At 52.6% G+C, this 26,663-nt stretch overlaps 1 protein-coding gene across 1 annotated transcript; it reads left to right on the top strand.

Annotated features, from left to right (window-relative positions):
• The first annotated feature begins 2,479 nt into the window (after positions 1-2,479).
• On the top strand, positions 2,480-14,663 carry LOC123351622 (phospholipase A2 inhibitor and Ly6/PLAUR domain-containing protein-like). Its single transcript, XM_044991103.1, has 6 exons — positions 2,480-2,593; positions 8,056-8,158; positions 9,876-9,989; positions 10,993-11,145; positions 12,625-12,768; positions 13,998-14,663. Exons 2-6 carry the CDS (start codon positions 8,086-8,088, stop codon positions 14,237-14,239), a joined length of 726 nt encoding a protein of 241 aa, XP_044847038.1. The 5' UTR covers positions 2,480-2,593; positions 8,056-8,085; the 3' UTR covers positions 14,240-14,663.
• The last annotated feature ends 12,000 nt before the right edge of the window (positions 14,664-26,663 follow it).

The raw sequence follows: 26,663 nt of genomic DNA on the forward strand, positions 1-26,663 counted from the left end.
CATCTAGCGGGAAGTGTTGACATTAACGATTTGCATTTGGATTTGTAAAGAAAGACAAATGTCACCAATTTTCCCATAAATTGGCAATTCCCAATCCCGCACAGTCCTGCCTCTCTCTCTTTCGGGAAGCTGTGATCGCTGCTACCCCGTAACGAGCCTTCTTAAAACAAGGAGGTTTATTAGCAAATAAAACAAGGCAGCAGAGAAACCGATTTCCAAACAAACAGCCGACTCGGACGCTTCCTCTCCTCTGAAATACATTTCACTCCAAGCTAAGGGCTTGGCTATGTGGGGACATGAACACCTGCTTTGCAGTGGGAGGAGATCAACGTGCAAGAGGAAACTTTTAGTGCGCAGTAGCAAGGTCCATGCGACAGCTAGTGCACTAAGGGCACCTAAGCTAGACGGGCTTCCCGAGCCACGGGACAAGAGCACGCCCAACTCCCTGTCCCTTGACAAACTCAGGAGCTCTTGGTCTCAATTTCCTTCCCAGGGAACGCGTGTTCCAACCTGCGTGTCTTTGTCAGGGAAACATTTTGGTGGGGGAGGTTTAGGTTGGATATTAGGAAACACTATTCCCGTCGGAGGGTGGTGAAGCACTGGGATGGGTTCCCTAGGGAGGTGGTGCAATCTCCTTCCTTAGAGGTTTTTAAGGCCTGTCTTGACAAAGCCCTGGCTGGGATGATTTAGTTGGGGTTGCTCCTGCTTTGAGCAGGGGGTTGGACTAGATACCTCCTGAGGTCCCTTCCAACCCTAATATTTTATGGTTCTATGATTCTATGAAACTCCATTTATTAAAGCGCCACCTGTCTGCATCCGGGCCCAGTTACCACCCTGCTCACTGGCTTTTGTTACAGGCCTGAGGTGTGACGTCTTCCCTTGGCACAATGAGCGCTTTGATCTTGGTCAAGGTGTCTGTCCCGCCTGGCATAAGGGGGGCCCTTCAGTTGGTCGGGGTCTGTGCAGCACCCGGCGTGACGAGGGTGTCACGGAGTCCCCGGGCGATGCTCTGGAACTGCTCCCCACAAAGCTAATTAGGACTCTGAGGAGCCTCCTCTCCCTCGGAGCAGCCTGTCTCCAGGGCAAGAAGCTCACACGGCTTCACCTTCCTGGGTCTGACCTTGGAGCATTCAGCATCCTCTGCCCCTGCGTGCGCTTCCCACAGCGAGTCCGCCCAGGCGGGGTCCTGGGGAAGCCACAGGGTCCTGCCCCCCCACTTCGCAGTCAGACGTGACTCTCAGCCAGCCAGTGACACAGGGGTTTATTCGATGACAGGAACACAGAGCTTGTAGGTACAGAGAACCGGACCCCTCAGCCGGGTCCATTCTGGGGCCCAGCGAGGCAGACCCCCACGTCTGCTCTCACTTCCCATCTCCAGCCAGCTTCAAACTGACACCCCCTCCAGCCCCTCCTTCTCTGCTGAGTTCCTTTCTCTTTGTTCTCCCAAACCTTCAGCATCCCCTTGCAGGGGGGAAGGGCCTGGGCCATTAGTTGCCAGGAGACAGAGGGTCGGCCAGAAACTGAGGCCCCCCCCACAGTGTTCAGAGGAAACGTTAAGAACAGTCCCACTTTGTCCCAGGGGGTCCCAGAGACGATATCTCCTCTGGACTCCCCAGTTTGTCCCCATCTTTCCTACAGCGCAGTGCTGAGGGTGGACCCAGTTCTCCAGCTGGAGCCTCTCCAGTGCCGAGCAGAGCGGGACAATGACCTCCCGTGTCTGACCTACGACACCCCGGTGAATGCACCCCAGAATGCTACTGCAGCATGGCTTTGTCACTCAGGTTCAATCTGTGACCCTCTTTGACCCCCAGCTCCTTCCCAGCCATACAGCAATTCCTCTGTTTGTAGCTCTGCATCGGCTTCTCCCTTCCTAAGTGATGTTCTTCGCTCTTGTCGCGACGGAATTTCCTCCCGTTGATTTCGGACCAATTCTCCAACTCGTCCAGGCCGTTTCGAACTCTCAGCCTGCCCTTAAAAGTGCTTGCGACCTCTCCCGGCCTGGGGTTGGCTGCGGAGCTTAGAGACATGCTCCCCGCTCTGTTATCTGAGTCATTACTAAACATATGGAAGAGTAGCGGCCCCAGGACTGGCCTCGGGACCCCACTAGACGCCCTCCCAGTTTGACCGTTACTAGCTAATCTTTGAGGAGGGTCTTCCAACCAGGTGTTCACCCACCTAGTGCTGATTTCTCTGAGCCCTCATTTCCCTGGCCTGCTTATGGGAATGTCAAAAACCGAACGAAAATCGAGCTCTATCCCACCTTAGCATCTCCCCTGTGCGTTAGGCCGGGAACGTTGTCCATCTTCAGAACCACCCAGCCCCACGCCTCCCACGGGGCTGCCCAGGGTGTCAGCTGCTCCCCACACATTTCAGTCATTATTTTGATTCCCTTAGTTACGCTGCCAGCGCCGAGCAGTAACCAGGATCCTGAGGTTTTGCTGCTGCTTCTTTCTCTCGCCGCTTCCGTTCTCTATCTGAACCAGCCTTTGGTTCTGCTATAAAGGAAGGAAGAGTTGGGGCTGTGGCTGCAGCTGGTGACTGAGACTTCAGAGAGGGAAGCACCCGGGTCCGCTGAAGCCCACGATAACCAAAGGTACGTTTATTATTCTTAATTCTGCGGTAGCAGCCGGTGGCTCCGGTTGGCGATGGGCATCCGGGAGCGCCGGGTGCTGTATGTGCATACTGAAAAGGAGCCATCTTCCCCAAAGATCTCCCAGTAGAAGCTCAGGGTTCCTGTTGTTCCAGGCGGTGCACAGACCCCAATATTGTCTCTGTTGTGCTGGGTGCTGCACAGATCCCAGCCGAGATCAGGGCCCCTTTGTACCAGGCACTGTGGAGACCCTGACTGAGATCAGCTGCTGCATAAGCAGCTCATGACAGACAGTCCCTGCCTTCAAAATGCTTGCACTCTAGATAGACTCAGGAAGGATCAGTCTCCCCACTTAACAGATGGGGGAAACTGAGGCACGGAGCAATGAAATGACTCAGCAAGGTGTCTGTGGCAGAGCCGGGAATAGAATGTGGGTGTCCTGAGTCCCACTGGGACCGATACTGCTCAACATGGCCATACATGGCTAGATTGTAGGGCTCAGTGGGTAGTGATCAATGGCTCCATGGCTAGTTGGCAGCCGGTATCAAGCAGAGTGCCCCAAGGGTCGGTCCTGGGGCTGGTTTTGTTCAATATCTTCATTAATGATCTGGAGGATGGCCTGGACTGCACCCTCAGAAAGTTTGCAGATGACACTAAACTGGGAGGAGTGGTAGATACGCTGGAGGGTAGGGATAGGATACAGAGGGACCTAGACAAATCAGAGGATTGGACCAAAAGAAACCTGATGAGGTTCAACAAGGACAAGTGCAGAGTCCTGCACTTAGGACAGAAGAATCCCATGCACTGCTACAGACTAGGGACCGAATGGCTGGGCAGCAGTTCTGCAGAAAAGGACCTAGGGGTTACAGTGGCCGAGAAGCTGGATATGAGTCAGCAGTGTGCCCTTGTTGCCAGGAAGGCTAACGGCATTTTGGGCTGTATTAGTAGGGGCATTGCCAGCAGATTGAGGGATGTGATCACTCCCCTCTATGCAACATTGGTGAGGCCTCATCTGGAGTCCTGTGTCCAGTTTTGGGCCCCACACTACAAGAAGGATGTGGATAAATTGGAGAGAGTCCAGCGGAGGGCAACAAAAATGATTAGGGGGCTGGAGCACATGACTTATGAGGAGAGGCTGAGGGAACTGGGATTGTTTAGTCTGCAGAAGAGAAGAGTGAGGGGGGATTTGATAGCTGCTTTCAACTACCTGAAAGGGGGTTCCAAAGAGGATGGATCTAGACTGTTCTCAGGGGTAGCAGATGACAGAACAAGGAGTAATGGTCTCAAGTTGCAGAGGGGGAGGTTTAGGTTGGACATTAGGAAAAACTTTTTCACTAGTAGGGTGGTGAAGCGCTGGAATGGGTTACCTAGGGAGGTGGTGGAATCTCCTTCCTTAGAGGTTTTTAAGGCCCGGCTTGTCAAAGCCCTGGCTGGGATGATTTAGGTGGGGATTGGTCCTGCTTTGAGCAGGGGGTTGGACTAGATACCTCCTGAGGTCCCTTCCAACCCTAATATTGTATGATTCTATGATCTGAAAAAACCTGTGAGGTGACCAAGTTTGCAGATGATACAAAATTACTCAAGAGAGTTAAGCCCAAAGCTGCCTGCAAAGAGTTACAGAGGGATCTCACCCAACTGCGCAACAAAATGGCAGAGGAAATTCAAGGTTGATAAATGCAAAGTAATGCACATTGGAACACATAATCCTAACTCTACATATAGAGTGATGGGGACTAAATTAGTTGCTACCACTCAAGAAAGATCTTGGAGTCACTGTGGATAGTTCTCTGAAAGCACCCACTCCATGTGCAGCGGTCGTCGGAAAAGCAAACAGAATGTCAGGAATCAGTAGGAAAGGGATAGATAATAAGACTGAAAATATCATATTGCCTCTATATAAATCCATGGGACGCCCACACCTTGAATACTGCCTGCAGATCTGGTGGCCCTATCTCAAAAAGATCTATTGGAATTGGAAAAGGCGCAGAGAAGAGCAACAAAAATGATGAGAGGGATGGAACAGCTTCCGTATGAGGAGAGATTAATAAAACTGGGATTATTCAGCTTGGAAAAGAGACGGCTAAGGGGGAACAGGAGAGAGGTCTATAAAATCATGACGGGTGCAGAGAAAGTGCACAAGGAAGTGTTATTTACTCCTTCACATAACACACAAACCTGGTGTCACCCAATGAAATTACTAGGCAGCAGGTTTAAAACAAACATAAAGACGTACTACCTCACCCAGCGCCCAGCTAGCCTGCGGCATTCGCTGCCAGGGGCCGGGGGCACCATTTCAGATCAGGGGGGAAGGGGGGAACTTTAACCATCATTCCAGGAGCTATGTAGGCAGCTGAAAACTCTAGTTTTTTGGCAGATAATAACTTGGAATTAGGTGGCAGACGCTCTGCATCTAATTCCTATATGAAGATAGAAAACTATAGATACAAATCCCAGTGAAAGCCCCATTTTATATGTATGTGTAAATTTAGAACAATCAGGAGATAACACAGCAGGATATTCCCACCCCGAAGCCTGGAGGAGTCAAGAGAATAAGAGCGGCCAGACCGGGTCAGACCAATGGTCCATCCAGCCCAGTCCCTGGCTACTACCAGAAGACAATGCCAGGTGCATCAGAGGGAATGAACAGAACAGGCATTGATCGAGTGACCCATCCCGTCATCCACTCCCAGCTTCTAGCAAACAGGCCAGAGACACTCAGAGCAGGGGGTCACATCCCTGCCCAGCCTGGCTAATAGCCACTGATGGACCTGTCCTCCAAGAATGTATCTAGTTCTTTTTTGAACCCTGTTATAGTCTTGGCCTTCACAACATCCCCTGGCAGGGAGTTCCACAGGCTGACTGTGAGCTGGGTGAAGCAATACCGGTACTTCCTTTTGTTTAGTCATTTCACTGGGCAACCCCGAGTTCTTCTGTTATGAGAAGGAGTAAATAACACTTCCTGAACCACTATCTCCACCATCTCCGAAAACATTTCATAGACCTCGCTCACATCCCCTCTCAGTCGTCTCTTCTCCAGGCTGAACAGTCCCAGTCGTTTTAATCTCTCCTCATACGGAAGCAGCCGTTCCCTCCACCTCATCATGCTTGATGCCCTTCTCTGCACCTTTTCCAATTCCAGTAGATCTTTTTTGCGATGGGGTGATCAGATCACGGTATTCACCACGTGGGCGTCCCATGGATTTATAGAGATCCCATATTTTATTTTCTGTCCTGTAATTGATCCCTTTCCTAACGATTCCCAATATTCTGTTCCCTTTTTTGACTGTCGCTGCCCATTGAGTGGACGTTTTCAGAGAACTATCCACAATGACTCCCAGATCTCTTTCTTAGATGGTAACAGCTAATTTAGACCCCACCATTGTATATGCATAGTTGAAATTGTGTTTTCCGATATGCATTACTTTGCATTTACTTTCCTATATCGGTTTTGGAACCTTAATACAAAGCTAACATTTTCATTGATATGACCTTTTGGAAAACGATAAGCAAGCAAATATACTCACTTTTAATTTGTGTATCTCATTTCTCCTGAAAAAGTTGAGTCGAAAGTAGTTGAGTTTTCCCTCAACCATTCTTCTAAAACATGGAATAACTAATAAATTAGAGATGTTGGTTTTGGCACTAGCTTAAAAAAAGGAAGAACAAAAAGCTTTTCAGGTGATAATTGGAAAGAAAATATGACAATAAATTGGCCAACATGGGTTTCCTATCAGCTCTAGGAAACCTGAAGGTGTATTTCCAGTAGATAACAATGTTATCACCTTTTTCCAAAGGTGATGTGTTTTCTTATCTTATTAAGTTACTCAGTAACTAGAAATAAAGTCTTAAACATTGTAATCTATTTATACCATGTATTTGATAGTTCTCCAGCACAAATGAAACACCCTCGAGTTCAAGGAACTCCAGGTGTAAAGATTCAAAACATAAAAACCAATTTATAAATTGAACTTGTATTTACAAAGGACTGATCTAAAAGCTGGTTTTAGCCTCTGGAAACTGTTCAGTTTTATAATGTACTAGAGAAATCCTGAGTCTGTATCTACAGTGACCCAACTGAATGATTCTCAACGTGCCATAATGAAAATACAATCTGACACTAGACGTGTTAAATGTTATCAAGAACATTTGCCCTCTAAGCAATGTCATTTCTAGGGCACACTCAGATATTAAGGAAGTTAGTAGAGACCTGTTCCCAGGCTGTAACAACCTGGTACTATTAAGAGCCCTCCAGGAACTTTGAAAAAGTCCCGGGTCCATAGACTAACTGAAGAAAGCAAACATTTGTATGTGCTGATGGAGACGCCGAGGTACAGACAATAACGTCCTCAGGTTTCTGTCAGGAGCGACTGAAAGGTCTCAGGGCAGCACCGAGGGTGACACTGGAAATAAAACTGCCCGGCTTTGTGGGGGAGACTCCTGGAGCTCAGCACTGGCCAGGTCCCTTCTCTGGGCCAAGGCTGGCCAGGCCCTGCCCTCCCCTGGCTCCCGTCCCACCAGCGGGGGACCGAGGAGCTATTTCCCCACAGGAAAGGCTTTGAGTGCCCTCCGGTGCCGGGGCTGCAAGCACTGCTGGGGGCTGGCACGGGGGGGCTAATGGGCACCCAGGCTCTCAGGGGGCATGTGGGAACCTCCTTACACCCGCTCTGCTCAGGGTGGGGGTGGACAGAGCCGTATGGACAGCTCCCCCCTCCCGGCCACGGAGCAGCAGCAGCCCACACAGCCGGTGATTTACACCCCACAGCCCGGAGCCGAGGGCGAGGGGAGCTGTAGGTGCAGCTCCTGGGGACAGCCCTGTCAGCCAGCAGCCACGTCCCACTCCGACCCCAGCTAAGGGCTGCGGGTGCCTCCGGCGGGAGACGGGGCAGCAGCTCCTTTTCCTGTTTGCACCCCGCTGTGGTGGGAAACTTGGGGGGTGGGCAGAATCCCCCCCTTGCCCTTTCTAAATGCCCCCCGCCAGGGAAGGTTGTGAAACCCATTAGTATAACGGGGTTCAGAAGACAATGAGCTCAGTTCCCGGAGGACAGGTCCATCAGTGGCTATTAGCCAAGGTGGCCGGAGACACAACCCTCTGCCCTGGGTGTCCCTAACCCTCTGACTGCCAGAAGCCGGGAGTGGCTGACAGAGGCTGGATCACTTGATAATCGTCCTGTTCTGTTCATTCCCTCTGGGGCACCCGGCCAGACACAGGACTCTGGGCTAGACGGGCCATTGCTCTGGTGATGCTGATCTATTTTCTAGGGGTCTTAACTCATTTCATTTTCTTTCTAGTCCCCTCCACATTGTAACTCTCAGGTTCAGGTCCCCGAGGCTCAGAGACCTGATCGGTCCTAACTCACACACACCAGGTCCGTGGCTGAGACAGGGAGGGAACCCAGGAGTCCTGGCTCCCAGCCCCGGTGTCTGCCCGGTAATCCCCTGACCTGTCAGTGCTTGCTGTCCCACAGGCCGATCACAACCCCGTGCTCTCCTCCGTCATGGCGAAAGCGCTCGTCACCCTCTGGGTCCTCGGCGCTCTCCAAGCGACCGCGGCAGCTCAGAACGAAACGGGTGAGTCGCCGGCGGTGGGGGCCAGCAGCCGGAGCCGTGGCCACCCCATAGGGGACAGGAGGGGCATGGGCCTGCTTTAAAGAGCCTGTGAGCCCTCTAGCAGATCTCGCTGTGTGCTGTGACTGAGACACCCCCATACTCCGGGTCGTCTGGGGATAACTTTGGTTGGAAACTGAGTGGCAGCAGAGGGTTCCCTCCCAACGGAAATTTCAGGCTGTCCATGGAAACTCAAAACATCCATAATTTCAATCCTGAAATGCTGCTGCGGTGCCTCATGGGAGTTGTAGTTCAGGGACCTAGTGCTCTTTCTAGGAGGGGAGCTGGGTCTAGTGGTTAGAGCAGGGGGGGCTGGGAGCCAGGACTCCCGGGTTCTGTCCCCAGCTCTGGGAGGGGAGTAGGGGCTGGGACTTCTGGGTTCCAGTCCTGGCTCTGGGTGGGAAGTAGGGTCTGGTGGTTAGAGCAACGGGGGCTGGGATCCAGGACTCCTGGGTTCTCTCCCCAGCTCTGGGAGAGGAGTGGGCTCTGATGATTAGAATAGGGAGGGCTGAGAGCCAGGACTCCTGGGTTCTCTATCTGTTTCTGGGAGGAGAGTGGTGTTGAGTGGTTAGAGCAACGGGGGCTGGGATCCAGGACTCCTGGGTTCTCTCCCCAGCTCTGGGAGAGGAGTGGGGTCTAGTGGTTAGGGCAGGGGTGCTGGGAGCCAGGTGTGTCATGAGACACGTAATCCAGGCAGGAGAATGGGAGCAGGAGGCAACTGAATTTCACCTCCCATGATGCACCAGGTGCCATTTCTGGCTTCAAATATGATGTTTTTTGGCCTCCCAGATCAATTCAGTTTCTGGCCATTCAGCGTTTCAGCCGCAGGTGGGTTCTGGTGAATGCACAGCTACGTGGGTGGGGAAAAAGACCCCGCCCCCCGCCCCAGCTACCCAATGGGCTGTGGGTGGGGAACCGGCCCAGCCAATCAGCAGGAGGTGTGGCCCAGCTGGCTCTGATCAACCACCAATCGCTGCCGAGGCTGCGGGCAGTGGGCGGAGCCTGAAGGGTATATGAGTCGGACCCCGCGCACTCCAGGAGGGCCCCGGGGGGTGAGAGGTGACCCACGGCAGAAGGGGTCACTGAGTCGCAAGCCCTAGAGACAGCGCCAGAGCTGGGTCTGACCCACGGCTCCTTGGGCAAGATGGTGCAGTGTGCGGGCACCGCTCGGAGGCTCTGTGGAGAGACCGGTGCACGGAGAACTCACGGGGAAATGGGCCCGAAGCAAACGGCTGCAGATGATGGTGAAAGCTCGGTTGCCGCACACCCTGTTTTGTAAGAACTGCTGCGTCCTCTGCTTTCCTGTCTGCCCCTCGCCTCGGGTTCTGGGGCAGCTGGGCCCCCAGGCAATCAGAATATTCAGCCCTTTGCCAAGGTCCATTTTCCATCCACGAATGGCCGGGTTGGGAAATTTTCCGCCACTGTCGGGACCCAGCAGGGTAACGTTTGCAAGTTATTATTGGGTGAACGCGGAAGGCATTGCAGCCCCTGGGGTGGAATAGCACCCCCTTGAGCCAGGGTGGCTGTAGGTGAGCGAGGCTATTACACACTTATACGGGCTTTTGCACACTCAGCTCTGTGTAGCAGTGCCAAGTCCGGGGGAAACTGAGGCAAGCAAAATTGGGAAGCCAGACGTTTGGGTACAAAGATGAGTTTCTCTCCCTGCTCCCCCTCTTTTCAGGGCTGCCTCTGGCCTGTTTCTACTGCAAATCTGGGCAAAGCTGTCACACCGTCCCCCAGACCTGCTCCTCGCCCCAGGACTCCTGCATCATCGTTCAAGAACACAACACGCTCGGTGAGTCCCGTCGCGGTGGCTGCGGGAGGCGCCCGTGCGGCGGGAACCCTGCTCCTGGGCGCGTTTGCCACGCGGCTCCCTAGCTGCCTGAATCGGCTCCCGAGGGCGGTCGTGGGGTCCCCGTCAGCGGAGGTTCCCCGACCAGGCTGGACGAACACCAGTAAGGGCTGGTCTAAGTTGCCTTGGTCCGACCTCAGCACCAGGGGCTGGACTGGATGAGGTCCCTTACAGCTAGCGGCGGCATGGGGGGGTGCTCGCCGGGTGATCACAGGGAACCCCCCGGCAGCGAGGGGCCCCCCAGGCCTGGGGACGATATGACAGCCAAAGGGAAGTGCCTGCCCCACTCAGCGTCATGGCCCAGGGACGGCAGCCCCACCCAGTGGGATGATGCCACCCCCCCCAACGCCAGTCAGGACCCCGGAATTGAGCCTAGCAGGGAGGGCACCCTGGGACGAACCCCCACTGCTTCCAGCCCTGCGGCCCTACAGAGACGGCTGGCGATGGTTATAAGGAGCAGGGGGTTGGGGGGGACACATCCTGGAATGGCCGCGCTCGGGGCCATCCCGCTGAGCGAGGAGCCAAGGAAGAAAATGTAGAGGGAACGGCTGGGATTCAGGGCCCGATCCCCTGAGGCGCCCAACTCTCCTAGGTCGGGGCCTTGGGTGGGAGGCCCCTCTCTCTGCCTGGGATGACGTCTCCCCTGGAGGCGGGTGCCCAAGTCAGGCCAAGTATTTCTCGTTTGGAAAGAAACAAGGGAGCCCCCCAGGCCCGTCTGATCTCTGCTCTGGGAGCTGCTCAGAGTGGGGCAGCTAGCGGAATGGTCCCCGGGCTGGGGAGAAATTGGCTGTATGGCCCGATGGTTAGTGCACTCACCTGGCTGTGGGAGACCCGCCTCTGACGACCTGCTCATGCCAATATTTAACGGGGGCCGTGCGGCTGCGGTGGCTCCGTCAGTGTAGCCGACGCACGACGTCCTCTTCTCGCTTCGCTGCCTTTCCAACAGGTGCGGAGAATTCGGGCACGTACCAGTCCTGCGCCAACTCCCGCCAGAGCCTCACGGGCTTCCTGGCTTTTTACTTTGGAGACAAGGTGGCTGTGGAGATCCGGTCAGAAATTTGCAAGAGCGGCGACTGCAGTGCCGAGTCCACGCCCTCCAGTACGTACCGCCGGCGGCGGGTCTGATTCGCAGGTGCGGGGAAGCCGCTGGCTTGAACCCCAAACCTCCAAGGAGCCGCTATTCCCGGCCTCGGGGAAAAGCCAGGAGATTCCCGAAGACCCTGGGGCAAGCAGGCGGTTTGGGGGGAAGTCATTTGTCATGGGAAGCAAGTGTGGATGAGACGTGTCCAGGGGAGAGAGGGACGTTTTCATGCCTTTGTCCTGGTAAGACCTTTCCTTGCACACTGTGTCCAGCGGTGGTCCCCCACCTTCAAGGCAAATGAATTCAAACTGGGCCAGGTGCAGAGCAGGGCTACTGGGCAGATCGGAGACATGGGGAGCCGGATTTCTGAGAGGGGACTGGGAGAGCTGGGTTTGTTTAGCTGGGATAATGCAGGCTGAGAGGAGACCTCATTGCTCTCAGGGGGCATCTTCTGGGGTGCAAACCGGACCAGTGAGGGGTCACTGCCTGCCCTGTAACCACGGATGCCCTAAAATGCCCTACTTCTGCAGCTTACAGCCCGGATGCCTGCAGCCTGCGGTCCCCTGAGCATCTGTGGGCTGGGCAGCAGGGGTCCTGGTACCTTCCCTCCGTGGCTGCTGTTTGAAGAGGTGACCCCAACCCAGGCCCCCCAGTCAGAGGCATAATCTGGTCTTCTTTAAAGAGACCCAGCAGCTTGCCACGGTACCGGCAGTTAGCCATCACCTCTGTTCAAACACAGCACCAGGTTGGCTGAGATCAGTGGTTTTCAGCCTGTCTGAGATGCCCAGAGGAGGCCGCACCTCCGTTCAGAATTCTTTAGGGCCCCGCAAACGGACGAAGGTCGCAAGCCACCGATTTAGGTGAAAAGTCAAACCGGTTTCTTAACAAGAGGACGTAGGCGACGCGGACAAGCAGCAGGACTGGAGTTAGGGAGGGTTACAAAGAAACTGGCGTAAAAAGCCACGTTTGAATGGCTCAGACTCAACCAGCTGCTGCTTTGGATCGAGGTCCATTTCTTACGGACCCTTTTCTTCAATCCCTTTGGTTGAAGAATCCATCTCGGCCTCCGTCGCTGGACAGGCACCAGCGGGCCGGAGCTCCTGCACGCGGAGAGAGATGGGTCCTTCCACCGAGGCGGGTTGAAGCTCCTGGAAACTGCTGGGTTTTGCCTCTCGAAAGGAGCAAATGCGCGCGGAGCAAGGCGGGGAACCCGCCACGGGGAAGCAGCCCCGAGGGAGAAGAGCGATCGGAGTTGGTGGAAGACGCGGGCATGGGAACACACTGGCCAGGAAACGACCGAGGCTGGAAGTCAGGATGTTTCTAGCGGCCAGAGAGGAGGGGTGGCGGGACAGCTGCTCATTGGAGGAGTGGGGCCAGATAGGTGCCTGAGCAGGACGATGTGCCGGGTTGATGGCCCGGGAGGGTCCTGCCTGCCCTACGTTCTCCTGCCGCGGTTTCTTCTTGGATCAAAACCTTCTTTCCCCGGCTGCCTTTCAGGGCTGGCTATCAGCAATGTCCGCAACGGGCTGCAGTGCCCGGCCTGCTACGCCCCAGGCTCCGAGAGCTGCGAGAGCAACGGGAACCTGCGCTGCACGGGAGGTGCCGACCAATGTGCTGTCGTCGTCGGGACGCTGGCGCAAGGTGCGTCTTCCTTTGCTCTGGGGTGGGTTAAACCCCTGGGGAGCCGGGGAGTGTCCTGGGGCTCGTCCGCGCTGGCTGAGCTGGGAAATGCCCCTTCGATTAGCAACAGCTGAAACAATAGAGGCCGTCGCTCAAAACAAAGAGCTGCATGATCAGGCTTTGTCCTGTCTCTGAGTGCTCCTGCTCTAACCACTAGACACCACAGCCTTCCCCGAACCAGGGATAGAACCCAGGTGTCGTGGCTCCCACCCCCCCACTCTAACTCATTGCACCCCACTCTCCTCCCACGGCCAGGGATAGAACCCAGGTGTCCTGGTTACCAGCTCTCTCTAACCACCAAACCCACATGTCCTGGCTCCCAGTCCCCTCCCCCCCGCTCTAACCACTAGATCTCATTCCCCATCCGGAGCCAGGGATAGAACCCAGGAGTCCTGGCTCCCAGCCCCCCTGGAGATTCCACCAAGACTTGGAGTCCCTTTGCATATTTTTGGTAATCTGCTCTGGTCAAAAGTTATCCCCTTTGCTGAATTCTGGGGCCTTGTAGGTCAGTTTCCCACTGGAGGAGAAATCCGTGGGGCAAAGTCTAGTATTTCCTTAGGGCAGCTTGCTTGTTTACACTGTTTCCACCAGTCCTGGAACAGAGGTGGGTGCAAACGGCATGCAGGCTGTCCCCTTAATCTCTGTTCAAACTCAAGGGGCTCTCAGGGAATATTTTTGAAGTCAGAGATTTATGCAGAGAGCAATTTCTTCTGCTACTTGCCACAGCTGCCCTAGAAAGATACTGCATGAAAAAAACCGGCCCACACGCTTGTCCGACTAGGTGAAACATCTGCCCGGAGGGTCATTACTTCTGTAAGATGAGCACACTGCACCCCCTAAGAGCCCCCTGTGCCTCAGGAACTCCCTGAAACTCCTCCTTACTCCATGTGCCCCCCATACCTGGGTATCCCCAGGCCACGGGCTCCGCATGGTCCCCTCCGCCAAAGCATGAGATGCTGTCACGTGGCGTGCAGGACCTCCCTTTGCTAGGCCAGTGATAACGACTCCGAGGCCTGGGCATCTTGCAAAGAAACGTGGGTGCGTCTTGAGGACCGCGCTGGAAGATGAGCGGGGTTCCCCCAACCCCCCGAGGTTTATTTTACCTGGAGAACCAGCTGGGGCCCAATCATGGCGTCACAGAAGGGGGTTAGGTCGTGCCACGTCTGATCTGCTCTGGTTTCCCCACGCAGGTAGTGTCGTGATCCCCTTTGCCGGCAGGGGCTGCGCTACCCGGGCGGCCTGTGAAATCAAGACGCTGGAATCGGGGGTGTTCACCTACAAACTGACCAAAACCCAGTGCGGCCCAGCGCCCAGAGCGCAGACCAGCAGCGCCACCCAGACTCTGGCCTGGGGTCCCTTCACCCTGGGCAGCATCGTCGTCCCCCGGGTTCCCCTTTTCCTCCCTGCCCTTCTGGGGCTATTCCTCTGCTGAGGCCCCATCAGCGTCCTGGCTGCCATTGGTGTCTCAGTATAACCAATGTGCTCTGCTCTGCCCCGTGCCTGACTGTGCCTCAGTTTCCCCCTCGCTCTAAGGGGGATAACAATGACGAGCTTCCCCTGCAAAGGTCTTTGGGATCCCTAGATGGGTGGGGGCTTGAGACAGAGGCCGATGCAGCCAAGAGGAGACTCTCTGCTAATTCCGCTGGAGTTTGGAGCAAAGTGCGGTGTATTATTAATATCCCCTCACAGCTTCTCCCCCAGCCTTTCAAAGATCCCTGGGAGGGAACAGAACCCAGGAGTCCTGACTTGCAGCCCCCCCCTGCTCTAACCACTAGACCCCGCTCGCCTCTCAGAGCCAGGGTGAGAACCCAGGAGTCCTGGCTCTCAGCTCCCCAGAAACTCCAGAAATGGTACGAATCCCCCTGTGCGTTTCTAACTGCTCTGAATAAAGCACAATCAGAGATTCAGTCGCCCAAGAGCGTCTGTGCGTGCGTGTGTGTTTGCGTGTATCAGCGCTGACCGTGTCTGCTCCGCTTCCATGTGTCTCTGCCAAACACCAGGGCTTCAGGGAGCAACTCCGCCTCCAGAACTGACTCCGATCAGAGGCTGCAGGGCACAGCAAACGCACCTGCTGTTTGCACACCTCCCTCCACACAAAAACCTTGCACAATTCCCCCACCCCCGAACTAGCAAAACCCCAGCACATCTCCCCGTGAGTCAAAACTCGCTCGCACAATCAGAAAAAGTCCTGCCCAGGCTAAGTGTAACAGCGCCACCTGGTGACGCCTCGCCTGCCCTAACGATATTCTGGAATTCCCCCTAGTCACTATTGACGTGTTGTTATGCTGAAGGTTGCTAAGGGCTGCCAACGGGTGACTCTTGGGTGCACAGACAACCCCAGACCTCATGAGAGCCGATGGCTGGGGCAAGCACCTGCCTTCAGGCTCAGGGCATGGAGCAATTAAGCTCCTCTAAACAGCAGAAAGAGCCATGAAAATGGAGGTGACCACCCAAGGCACTGGCTGCTCAGAGCTGAGCCCCGTGGGCTGAGGGGAACCCAGGCACTAGGACATGGGCTGCAGCTGCCGTGCATAGGAGGCAGGAAGCCAGGAGGAGCAGCGAGCAGGGCTCTGGGAGAGAACAAGCTGCAGATAACAGCAACAGAAAGAGCCACAGCCAAGAGCCGAAGGCAAAGACAGTGTTGCCAAAGCTACTGATATTTGGTGCCTTGCTTAGAGACCCTGCTCCAGGAGTCACGGGATTAGGAGATAATTTCAGTTTTTGTTAAAAAAATTAATACATTTCTAATAGAGCTGCTTACAAATTTCCCAGTGGCTCATTCCTCAGCCAGAGGCTGCTGTACATGGAGTGTCTGCAAGACTAATAACGTCTTCGGAGGCTCCCAGGGAAGCTCTGTGTTTATGTGGCCCAATATGAGTGAATCCCAACCAGCTACCACTACCGGCAAGTGGATCAACACACGTCTCCTTGACTGTGACCGGGGTCCCAGTGGGGGCCAGCTGTGGTCACTCAGTTAGGGTGAACTGCAGAGAATGGGGCAGCCTGTGATGGGCTGAATCACAGAAACCCCTTTGGGAACTGCCGCCTGATGTGCTTTGACGACCTCGGAGTCTGTTTTCCCTGCCAGCATGGGGCTTCAGTGCCCTGCCTGGTTTGGGCCGGACTCGCTAGCCTGCTCCAAACACAGCCCCAGGTCTGAAGCAGGTCCCCCAACAACTGCAGGTTTAACTGAAAGCAGCTTAAGAAGTGTTCTTGCCTCTAACACTCAGATGCCCAACTCCCAGTGGGGGCCAAACCCCAAATAAATCCGTTTTACCCTGTATAAAGCTTATACAGGATAAACTCATAAATTGTTCGCCCTCTGTAACACTGATAGAGAGGGATGCACAGCTGTTTGCTCCCCCAGGGATTAATACATACTCTGGGTTAATTAATAAGTAAAAAGTGATTTTATTAAATACGAAAAGTAGGGTTGAAATGGTTCGAAGTAGTAACAGACAGAACAAAGTGAATTAGGCCGGAGGGAGAGCTCAGTGGTTTGAGTGATTGGCTTGCTAAGCCCAGGGTTGTGAGCTCAATCTTTGAGGGGGCCCCTTAGGGATCTGGGGCGAAATCAGTACTTGGTCCTGCTAGTGAAAGCAGAGGGCTGGACTCAGTGACCTTCCAGGGTCCCTTCCAGTTCTAGGAGATAGTGTAGCAGGGTGGACCCCTGCTCCGGCCCTGAAGGGGTTAAAAACAGCCCCGGGAAGGGGCCGAGGCTGGAGAAAACAGCTTTTAAGCTGGGCTGATTGGGAAGTGGGTGCAGCTGGGCCACGCCCCAATCAGGCCCAGCTGGCCCCTATAAGGAGGCCAGGGAAGCCAGAAGCCCAAATAGTCTCTCTCTGTCTGTAGAGGAAGATGGGCCTGGCTGAAGGGAGCTGGACACAGGGTACCGGAGTGGAGCAGGGCTGGGGAAAGGCTGGGGAGCTCCAGCCTGGAAAGCCCCAGGCTGCGGCCTAGCATTGGGCTAACAGGTACTGGGGGTTGCAGGGGGCAGCCCAGGGGTAGGCCAAGGCAGCAGGTCCAAACCCTCCTTGTCAGTGATGAGTGGCTGATGCTGCAGCCTGCCCCAGGGCGCGGGGGGCTAGACGATGACTGGCAGTAGCCATTACACTGAGGCAAGGTGGGGATAGAGGGTGGGGGTTCCCTGAGGAGGGGAGACCCTGAGAGAAAGGGGTTACTGCCAGGGGGAAGCACCCCAGATAAAGGGGCACCGGGTCCTGGGAGGACACAGGGGCCAAAAGGCAGCGGATCACCAGCCTGCAGAGGGCGCTCCGGAGGCTGGAGAGCTAATTGCCAGAACAGACCAGCAGGAGGCGCTGCAGGGGTGAGTCTGACCCGTTTACAGATAGGTATAACTCCGTATACTTTATTTTAATTTTTTATTTTATCAAACAAAAGGAAAGAAAACACACATGTGATTAGAGATGAAATCTCACCCTGAGAGATGTTCCAGGAAGTTTCTTTTACAGACTAGCCTCCTTCTAGTCTGGGTCCAGCAATCACTCCCACCCCTGTGGTTACTTCCCTTTGTTCCAGTCTCTTTCAGTTAACCTTGGAGGTGGAGAGGCTCTCTTTAGCCAGCTGAAGACAAAATAGAGGAGTCCCTCAGGGGCTTAAATAGACTTTCTCCTGTGGGTGGAGACCCCCTCCTCTCTCCTATGCAAAATCCAGCTCCAAGATGGAGTTTTGGAGTCACATGGGCAAGTCACATGTCCATGCATGACTGAGTTCCTTACCAGCCAGGCCACGTTCCTGGGAGAGCTCCGATGTGGATTGGCGTCTCCAAGTTCTTTATTAGCTTAAGTGTTTCTTGATTGGGCACTTAACTTGCCAATTCCTTTCTCAAGAAGCTGCCCAAATGCTTTACTAAGGCTACTTAATGAAACCACTACACGGCCAATATCCATAACTTCAAACACACAAATGACACGTGCATACAAATAGGAGGAATAGATTCAGTGGATCATAACCTTTTGCAGAGATACGTTACATGGCATCTGTAGCATAAAACATATTCCAATTATGTCATATGTACATTCATAAGCATATTTCCATAAAGCTTTATGGGGTGCAAGGTCACACAGACAATCCCCATAAAGCTGGTGGATATTCCAACACTTAGATTGACCAGACCAGCATAAAACAGCTTCTCCATTACCTCACTGGTTACTCAGGAGACCAAACAACACAGTTCCCTTAAAGTGATCCAGCCTCAGGCCTCCATCCAGGTACCCACGTCAAATACGATGAAAATTTCTGTAAATTTTATTTCATCATATAAAATAAAAGGTTCTACTAGTCCCAAAGGATCGGACACATCACCTGCCAGGTTAACGAATGTTCCAGATCTTACCCAAATACACGCTACAGCCAATTCTTATTAACTAAACTTTATTAAAAAACTAAAGGGAGAAAGTATGGTTAAAAGATCAATATACAGACAGACATGAGTTCAGTTCATTGAGGTGCAGATTCACAGCAGAGATGCTGAGCTTTGTAGTTGCAAAGAGTTCCTAGCTTATAGTTCAACGTTCAAATCTCATATTCAGGCCGTACCAGCATAACTGGGGCCTCAGGCTTGCGACTCAAACTTCCCCTGATGAAGCCCAAGCAGATCTGAGATGACAGAATCAGGACCCAAGGATCTTTTATACAATTTCATTGACAAGTTGGAGTTCCTCAGGGCACAAAAGGTAATTAGGATGACGTTGAAGGACGTTTATCACCGATACTTAGCTATAGAATTAACATAAGGCCATTTTCTTGTTCCTCCACCGTTCCCGGTACATTTCAAAGAGATGAATACCGAGATTCCCGTGTTTACAATTCATTTAAATGACAGGATGTTCTTTTGACCTCTGAGTGATCAGAATACAGCACAGACAGGTATCAGAGGGGTAGCCATGTTAGTTTGGATCTGTAAAAAGTGAGAAAGAGTCCTGTGTCACCTTATAGACTAACAGAAGTATTGGAGCATAAGCTTTCGTGGGTGAATACCCACTTTGTCAGATGCATGTGTCTGACAAAGTGCGTATTCACCCACGAAAGCTCATGCTCCAATACGTCTGTTAGTCTATAAGTTGCCACAGGACTTTTTGTCACTTTTTACAGCATAGACAGAGACTGTTGATTACATTGTCCACCCTACTCATACATCTGTAAATTCACAAAACCACAAACATTCTCTCCCCACATGTCTTCTGAGGGTTATTTATTTAGCAGGATGTTTAACCCTTTCTAACCATGCGTCACAGTGAGGCTGGTGTGGAAGGGAGAAATTAAAGCTCCTGGATACACCGTAAGGCCCTTCCAACACTGATATGAGCTGTGTTTACACTGAATTCGTTGTAAGGCCAAATTATTGAGGCATGCGTTGGCCCCAGCCATACTTTGGGAAACACGTTAGGGATTCCAGGGTTTGGTCTATGTGTTAACGTAACGTGGCCATTCATGTTTTTCAAAGAGCACTTACTCTGGCATTCAGCCGTGAAGGCTGTGAGCTGTTGTGCCTCAGTTTCCCCTTTGCACAGCAGTTCCAGCCTGTAGTGGTTTTTTTCTGCTGTGTACAGTCTCAGGCACTGTGGGACATCAGCATCACCAGGCCTTTTAACATACAGCGTGTTGTCATGTCACGAAAGAGTCTAACCATGAAGGCTTTTACAACATCATGAGTTCTCATGTATCACCCCCAACACGTTCAAGGGTTTTTCCAAAAATCCCTGCCCCTTGTACATTGTTACAGTTCTTGGTATCAGCTAACCACAGTCACAGAAGTGAACATGAGCATTAACATTAACATCACGTATTACAAGCCTACGTTCACAACCATGTGTGGCATGCCAGGCCTTTGGCTCAACACCATCGGGGTTTGGGCATTTTAGGGTTAACCTCCGGCTTTCATGAGCAGGATCAACTTTTCCCCTTTCTCCCTGTTCCCCCCCTGTTCCGGAGGGTCAAAATCTGCTTAACAGAATCCATTGGCCGGCTGGGTGCGTCCTCTTTGCTCCAGCTCCAGGCGAGTCTTTCTCCTCCCAGCCAGACCGGTAATTTGCAGCAACACAGACACTCGCCTGTGCACCTGTTTTCAGATCCTCCAGCTTTACCAATTCCAAGGCTGGACTCTGCCTTAAAGAGATACCACCCATTTTCACTAGCACGTTAGACTCGGGGATCTTTTGTCCTTCCCTTACCAACCTCTGGTTCCGCATGGAATCCGATGTCACGTCCACTAAGAGACTCCAAGTCAGATCCAAAATATCTAGAGATGAGAGTTCGCCTGCTCTCCCCTGCATCCTTGTGGGTTTAGTCATAAGGCCGTTCTGCTCTGAAAAACCAGGAACCCGATCTTCCCCCAGTACCTGAGTCACGGACTGCTTAGTCAAAGAATCAACATGGAGCCGTTCATGTACCAACAACATTGTCTCCCCAACAAGCTGGTGAAGCTTGGAGGGCTGTTTAAACTCCCTAACAATTTGTATTCCATCTGAAATCTTTTCAAAGCTCTCCACACCGGGTCTTTCTGAAGCAAGGCCGGTGGATTCATACACATTTGGAAGACTCTGGCCATTAGGCACCAACACACTTTCCTCAGAAGACAGACTGCTTCCGATCAACAACGGCCCATTAAGAGTCAATGGAAACAATTCCTTCACCCAGAAATTCCTTTCCTTCTGCAATATCCTGCACGGCAACAGATTCTTTCTGAGCTTTATTTATGTCCAGAACCGACTTGGGCACAACAGACAAATCGCCACATTTCTTCTGAGTTTCACTTACATCCAGAATCACCTCTGGCCCATCAGGAGGGTTTTCACACAACTCCCTTTCCGGTAAACTGCTAGATGTCACAGTCACAAGATTAGAAGCATTCTCTTCCTTGTTACAAGTTTCCACACTGTCAGTGGTAACAGTCAAATCACCTTCCTGCTTTTCTTGTGCCCGGCTATGCTATCACCCTGAGCAGAGAAGGTTGCCATATCTTTACCCAGCAACACACTAGCAACAGGCAGAAGAGAAGCACCGGAATCACTTGGTCTCTGGGAGCTATTTATGACATTAACTGGATGCAACCTAGTTACAATGTCGTTATTCCTAACCGGCACAAATTCAGGACCATTTCCTTCCTGGGCTTTAGCTGTATCCAGAATCAATCCTGGGTCAACTGATAAATTTTCAACCATCACAGGCTGGCAGGTTTCTTCTGTCTGCTTTACAGACAGAAAAGAGCTGGAGAAACATTCCCCTTTACCAGACACACAGCTTGGGATCTCCTTTCCCTCGTCCCAGCACACAGGGCTGTTCGCGGACAATTGCTTGGAGATTGGGGTAGCTCCCTTCATAGGCAGGTCATTACCCTTAACAGACACGGGGACATTTCCTCCACTGTCACAATTCTCCACACTGGTAGCAGGTAAGGTGCAGGGATACTCATGTTCCACTAACCTTCCCTTCCCAAACTGCTGATTAGACAAAGCCATCAGCTCCCAAGGCTGCCTCTGCTCATCTAAACTCTCTGTGCCTCCCCTCCCTTAACAGATAAACTGCTGCTTTCCACAAATAGTTCTTATTACACTGAGCTGCTTTAAGCTCATCACTTTTACCTGGGTCAGGCTGACTTCCCCAAGCTTTACTAGTCAACAATTAATCACCCACCAAGAACATCCCCCTTCCTTCCTCAGCCAGGGCTTTAACCTCATCACCAACTTTAATTTGCTCTAGAGAAACATCTTCCTGAGCCTTGTCTAATGCCGGATTCACTTCTGAGATACCAGAGAGACACTCAGAGCTTTCTTCCACATGTGCACTGCTTCTTTGCCCAGATAAACAGCCGTCTTCCTCAGACAAACACTTGGAGAAACCCTCCATGGGCAAATCCTTGCCCCTAGTAGACACAGGTTCAGGATTATTTCTTTCCTGTGACTGATTTATGTCAACCTGGCTGAACAAAGCTTTAATATCATCCCTAATCATAAGATCCTTAGGTAATAACTTCCTTACCCCAGCTATAACGTCGTGTTTAACACCATTCCATTCCAGATGGATTCTGGCTAAAGTCACACGCACAGTAAACTCATAGAGGATCACAATATTCACACTGATTTGGTAAATAATCTTCCTCTTTGACAAGATCTGTTTTAACAAGAGTGATCTTAGAAGCTGTAATTTCCCCTACGCAGCTTTTACCATTGACTTTTACATTCTCTTCACAAGTTTCCTTCACCTGAGCTCACAGCAAAAGCATTTACATAAAAGGTGGCAGTGTCGGGGTATATTTGGTTACACACAGACAATTGCTTAGAGTCAAACAACATCCCAACATTGTTACAACCTGGATAGATTCCATCCCCATCTCTGTTGTTGAGAGGAGCCGGCTTTTCAGGACGAGACACTTCCTGTTGTTCCTTTATTCTCTTGAGTTGGAGCTTAAGTCTGTCCACTTTTGTCTTAGCTTCTAGTTCCTGCAATGGAATAGATGCCGTTCTTTGTCCCTGTTCAAAACACGGGCGTTCTCTTTCCATAGCAGCTAGTTTTTGCTTTTCTTGCCATTGAAGGTAGGAATTCTCTGTTCGTGTTCAAACTGCTGCTGGTTTCTCACCACAAGCATTTTCGCTGGCTCTGCTTCCTTATCGCTGGCAATTAACAGATTTTTCAGTTCCTGCTCTGGGGCCTTTTTCTTAAAAGACAACCCCTTCTGTGAGCACAATTCTTCCAGGATCTTGATCAGGGGTCATTCACTGTAACTGATTTTTAACCCTTTAACTCTCCAATATCAAAATTAAATGTTGACAAGCGTGTGGTTCTGATCCAAAACCCAATTAACCTGTGGTAATTTGCATCCAAGCGCGACTACGCCACTGTGACCAGGGTCCCAGTGGGGGCCAGCTGTGGTCACTCAATTAGGGTGAACTGCAAAGAACGGGGCAGACAATCCCCATAGAGCTGGTGGATATTCCAATCCTTAGATTTACCAAGCCAGCATAAAACAGCTTCTTTATCACCTTACTGGTGACACAGGAGTCCAGACAACGCAGTTCCCTTCAAGTGATCCGCCCTCAGGCCTCCATCCAGGTACCCACGTCAAATATGATGAAAATTTCTGTAAATCTCATTTCATCATATAAAAGAAAAGGTTCTACCAATCCCAAAGGATCGGACACATCACCTGCCAGGTTAACGAATGTTTCAGATCTTAATGTATCAGGGGGTGGCCGTGTTAGTCTGTATCCACAAAAACAACAAGGAGTCCGGTGGCACCTTAAAGACTAACAGATTTATTTGGGCATAAGCTTTCGTGGGTAAAAAGAGGTGGGTTTTTTACCCATGAAAGCTTATGCCCAAATAAATCTGTTAAATCTTTAAGATGCCACTGGACTCAGATCTTAACCAAATACACACTACAGCCAATTCCTATTAACTAAATGAAACGTTATTAAAAAACAAAAGAGAGAGAGAGTATGGTTAAAAGATCAATATACAGACAGACATGAGTTCAGTTCATTGAGGTGCAGATTCATAGCAGAGATGGTGAGCTTTGTAGTTGCAAAGAGTTCTTGCAGAAATAGTAAATAGCTTATAGTCCAATGTCCAAATCTCATATTCAGGGCGTACCAGCATAACTGGGACCTCAGGCCACGTTTACACTACCCGCCGGCGGGTAGTAATCGATCTATGGGGGGATCGATTTATCACGTCTCGTCTAGATGCCATAAATCAATCCCTGAATTGACGCCCGTACTCCACTTCAGCAGGAGGAGTAAGCGGAGTTGATGGGGGAGCCGCGGCAGTCGACTCGCCGCCGTGAGGACGGCCAGGTAAGTCGAACTAAGATACTTCGACTTCAGCTACGCTATTCTTGTAGCTGAAGTTGTGTCTCTTACATCGACCCTGCCCAGTGTAGACCAGCCCTCAGGCTTGCGACTCAAACTTCCCCCAATGAAGCCCAAGCAGATCTGAGATGACAGAATCAGGACCCAAGGATCTCTCATACCATTTCATGTCTTTTGACAAGTTGGAGTTCCTGGGGGGACAAAAGGTCATTCGGGTGACTTTGAAGGACGCCCATCACCGGTACTTAGCTAAAGAATTAACATAAAGCCATTTGCTGGTTCCTCCACCATTCCCGGTACATTTCAAAGAGAGATGAATACTGAGATATCCTGTGTTTACAGTTCATTTAAATGACAGGATGTTCTTTTGACCTCTGAATGATCAGAATACAGCACAGACGGGGACTGTTGATTACATTGTCAACCCTACTCATACATCTGTAAATACACAAAACCTGAAACATTCTCTCCCCACATGTCTTTTGAGGATTATTTCTTTTGCAGGACGTTTAACCCTTTCTAGCCATGCATCACACCCAACTCGCTACCGCTACCCGCAAGTGGATCCAGGCATATGTCTCTTTGGTGACGGGCAGCAACGGTGGAGGACATCAACTCACCCTCTTCCTCCAGGTCCTGGCTGGGTCCATCCCCTCCTGACCCCCTTTCCTGCCAGCCCCCTGGGGCTCACTCGTTCAATAAGACCTCTGCAGTCTGGGAGGATCTTGTGGTGAAGGCACAGGACACCTTGGTCCTAATCCCACTCTGCCACCAGCCCCCGTTTCTCAGTCCAAAAACCCATGGAAGTCAGTGGGGAGTCTCCCCGTGTAAGGGCTGGGCTTTGGATGGGGTCTGTGTTGTCCCGCCAATAGCCAGGGCAGCTGGCAGGACCTTGGCTGGCAGGAGAAATACTTAGGGACCCACTCCTGACACCAGCACTTCTCCTGGGGAAGTCTGTGCACTCCCATCTGGGGTGGCTCCCCTGCTGGTGTCAGGAGTGGTAAATCATAGGACAGTCTTGCAGTTAACACCCTGGACTAGGCTCTGGGTTTGATTCCTGCCTCTGGCACAGGGCTGGGGACTCAGGAGATGTGGATGCAGCTCCCTGCGTGACCCCGGGGCAAGTCCCGGCTCCTTGCCTCAGTTTCCCCATTTACAAAATGTGGATAATGATCCTTCTTTTGTCTATTTAAATGCAGTCTCTTTCGGGGGGCAGGGACTGACCCTCATTGTATGTCCCAATTTGGGGGGGGGGTGTCTGCACAGCACCTGGAGCAGTGGGGACCTGATTGCAGCTGGGGGGCGGGACAAGGAAGCTGGTGTGGCTGTCTCTCCACTTCCGCCTCTGAGGGAGGCTGCGCCGCCTCACAGTTTGGTCTGCAATAGACTTTTCCAAGCAAAGATAAAAAAGTGTGTGTGTGGGGGGGGGCATTAATGATTCTCAAGGGGCCCCCCGGCCTTCAAGTGGGACAGGGCCGGAAACAGTCCAGGCTCTGACCTGCCATCAGGCAGAGCTGTGGCCTTTTATTCACCCCACCTTTAAGCAGGGCTCAGGTAGGGGGTGAGCGCCATGCACAGTCTATGGGGCTCAGATAGGGGTGACCAAGGAGCGCAGGCCCCCTGGCCTATGGAGGGGAAGTCCTGGCACCCCAGGGGTGAGGTGGCAGGGGGGACGCAGGCCCACCGTCTCCACCGCGTCCCAGCGCAGGGCTCTAACAGCAGCGGAGGGGTCTGCCACTGGGTCAGCGGGGATCCACCCGCAACACGTTGGCCAGATCTCGACCAGACGGTTGCCCGGTTTCCCCAGGCTGTTTCCTACTGTCCCCCTTGGGGGTACATGCATGTGGGGGTCCTCCTCAATCTCCCCGGGATACCCCGCAAAGGGTGCTGGTAGCAGCTCCTCGGCGTCGGGAGTTGCAGGGCTTTCTGGTGGCTCGTGCAGGCCCTCGGGGCAGCCGCAGTCCTCGGCGCCCTGCTGGGGAAGACGCGTCTGTCTCCCTCGGAAGCTGCCTCCGAACTGAGCTGCGGGGTCGGCCTTTTATACTTCCCCTTCCTCTCCCCGCCTCTGCGTGCGGGGCGGGGCCCCCTGGCTCCGCCCACCAGGCGGCTTGCAGCATCCCGCTTCCGTCTCGAGGCCACACCTCCTCGCTACAGGCTGGGTTTCACCCTTAGGAGACCTTAGCTGTTTGCTTGGAGTTGGTGCGATTTGTTTGCAGGACCACCCATAGGCTCAGCGGCAGCTGCCACCCCCTCCTCCAGCCCCACCTTTGCTTTTCCACCATTGCTTGGGCCCAGGGCGTCTCTGCGTCTCACCGTGATGCTCCCTTCCGGATGGGCAGATGTCCTGTAAATTGCAACAGAAATGTCACCCATCTCGTGGCATCTCCCCGCCCCAGGACAGCAGCGAAGGGGCAGTGCAAATTTCACTGGGACACAGCAGGGGTCGTGATGTAACCATTCGAGCTCACTGCTTCCCAGAGCTAGGGAGAGAACCCAGGAGTCCTGGCTCCCAGACCCCCCACTCTAACGCACTAGACCCCACTCCCCTCCCAGAACTAGGGACAGAACCCAGGAGTTCTGACTTCATTTCCCCAACTGCTAGACCCCACTCCCTTCTTGGTGCCATAAATAGAAACCAGGCCTCCTGGCTCCTTTTCCTTTAACTCATTACCCGCCACACCCCTCCTGGAGGCAGGAGAAGAACCCAGGAGCCCTGACTGCCCAGCTGATTTAGACACTCTGTTCCACACCCTACATTTGTTGGCCTCAATCCAAGGCCTGGCTGTATGAATATCAAAGGCTGTTTGTCAGGGCTTTCCTAGTTTGGCTGGCAGCTTCCACCAAGAAGAGATACCCCTTTGCAACATTCCCGTAGCAGCCCCAAAGATGCACGGTGTGGTCCATTTTCCCTACCCAGAATTCCCCGGAGTGCATTCCCACGGCCACCCCATGCACCCATCCTGTGGGTTGCAATCTGGTGCTTTATGACAATGGTTCCAACCCGTCCCATTCTCTAACCCTGCCCTT

Source organism: Mauremys mutica, chromosome 17 (genome assembly GCF_020497125.1).
Source record: "Mauremys mutica isolate MM-2020 ecotype Southern chromosome 17, ASM2049712v1, whole genome shotgun sequence".
Classification (NCBI taxonomy): domain Eukaryota; kingdom Metazoa; phylum Chordata; order Testudines; family Geoemydidae; genus Mauremys; species Mauremys mutica.

Excerpts from the sequence above, each read along its gene's own strand:
- LOC123351622 (XM_044991103.1), top strand. The coding sequence starts at position 8,086 with ATGGCGAAAGCGCTCGTCACCCTCTGGGTCCTCGGCGCTCTCCAAGCG. Across the intron at positions 8,159-9,875 it reads GGCAGCTCAGAACGAAACGG|GGCTGCCTCTGGCCTGTTTC; the intron begins GTGAGTCGCCGG and ends CCCTCTTTTCAG. Across the intron at positions 11,146-12,624 it reads TGCCGAGTCCACGCCCTCCA|GGCTGGCTATCAGCAATGTC; the intron begins GTACGTACCGCC and ends GCTGCCTTTCAG.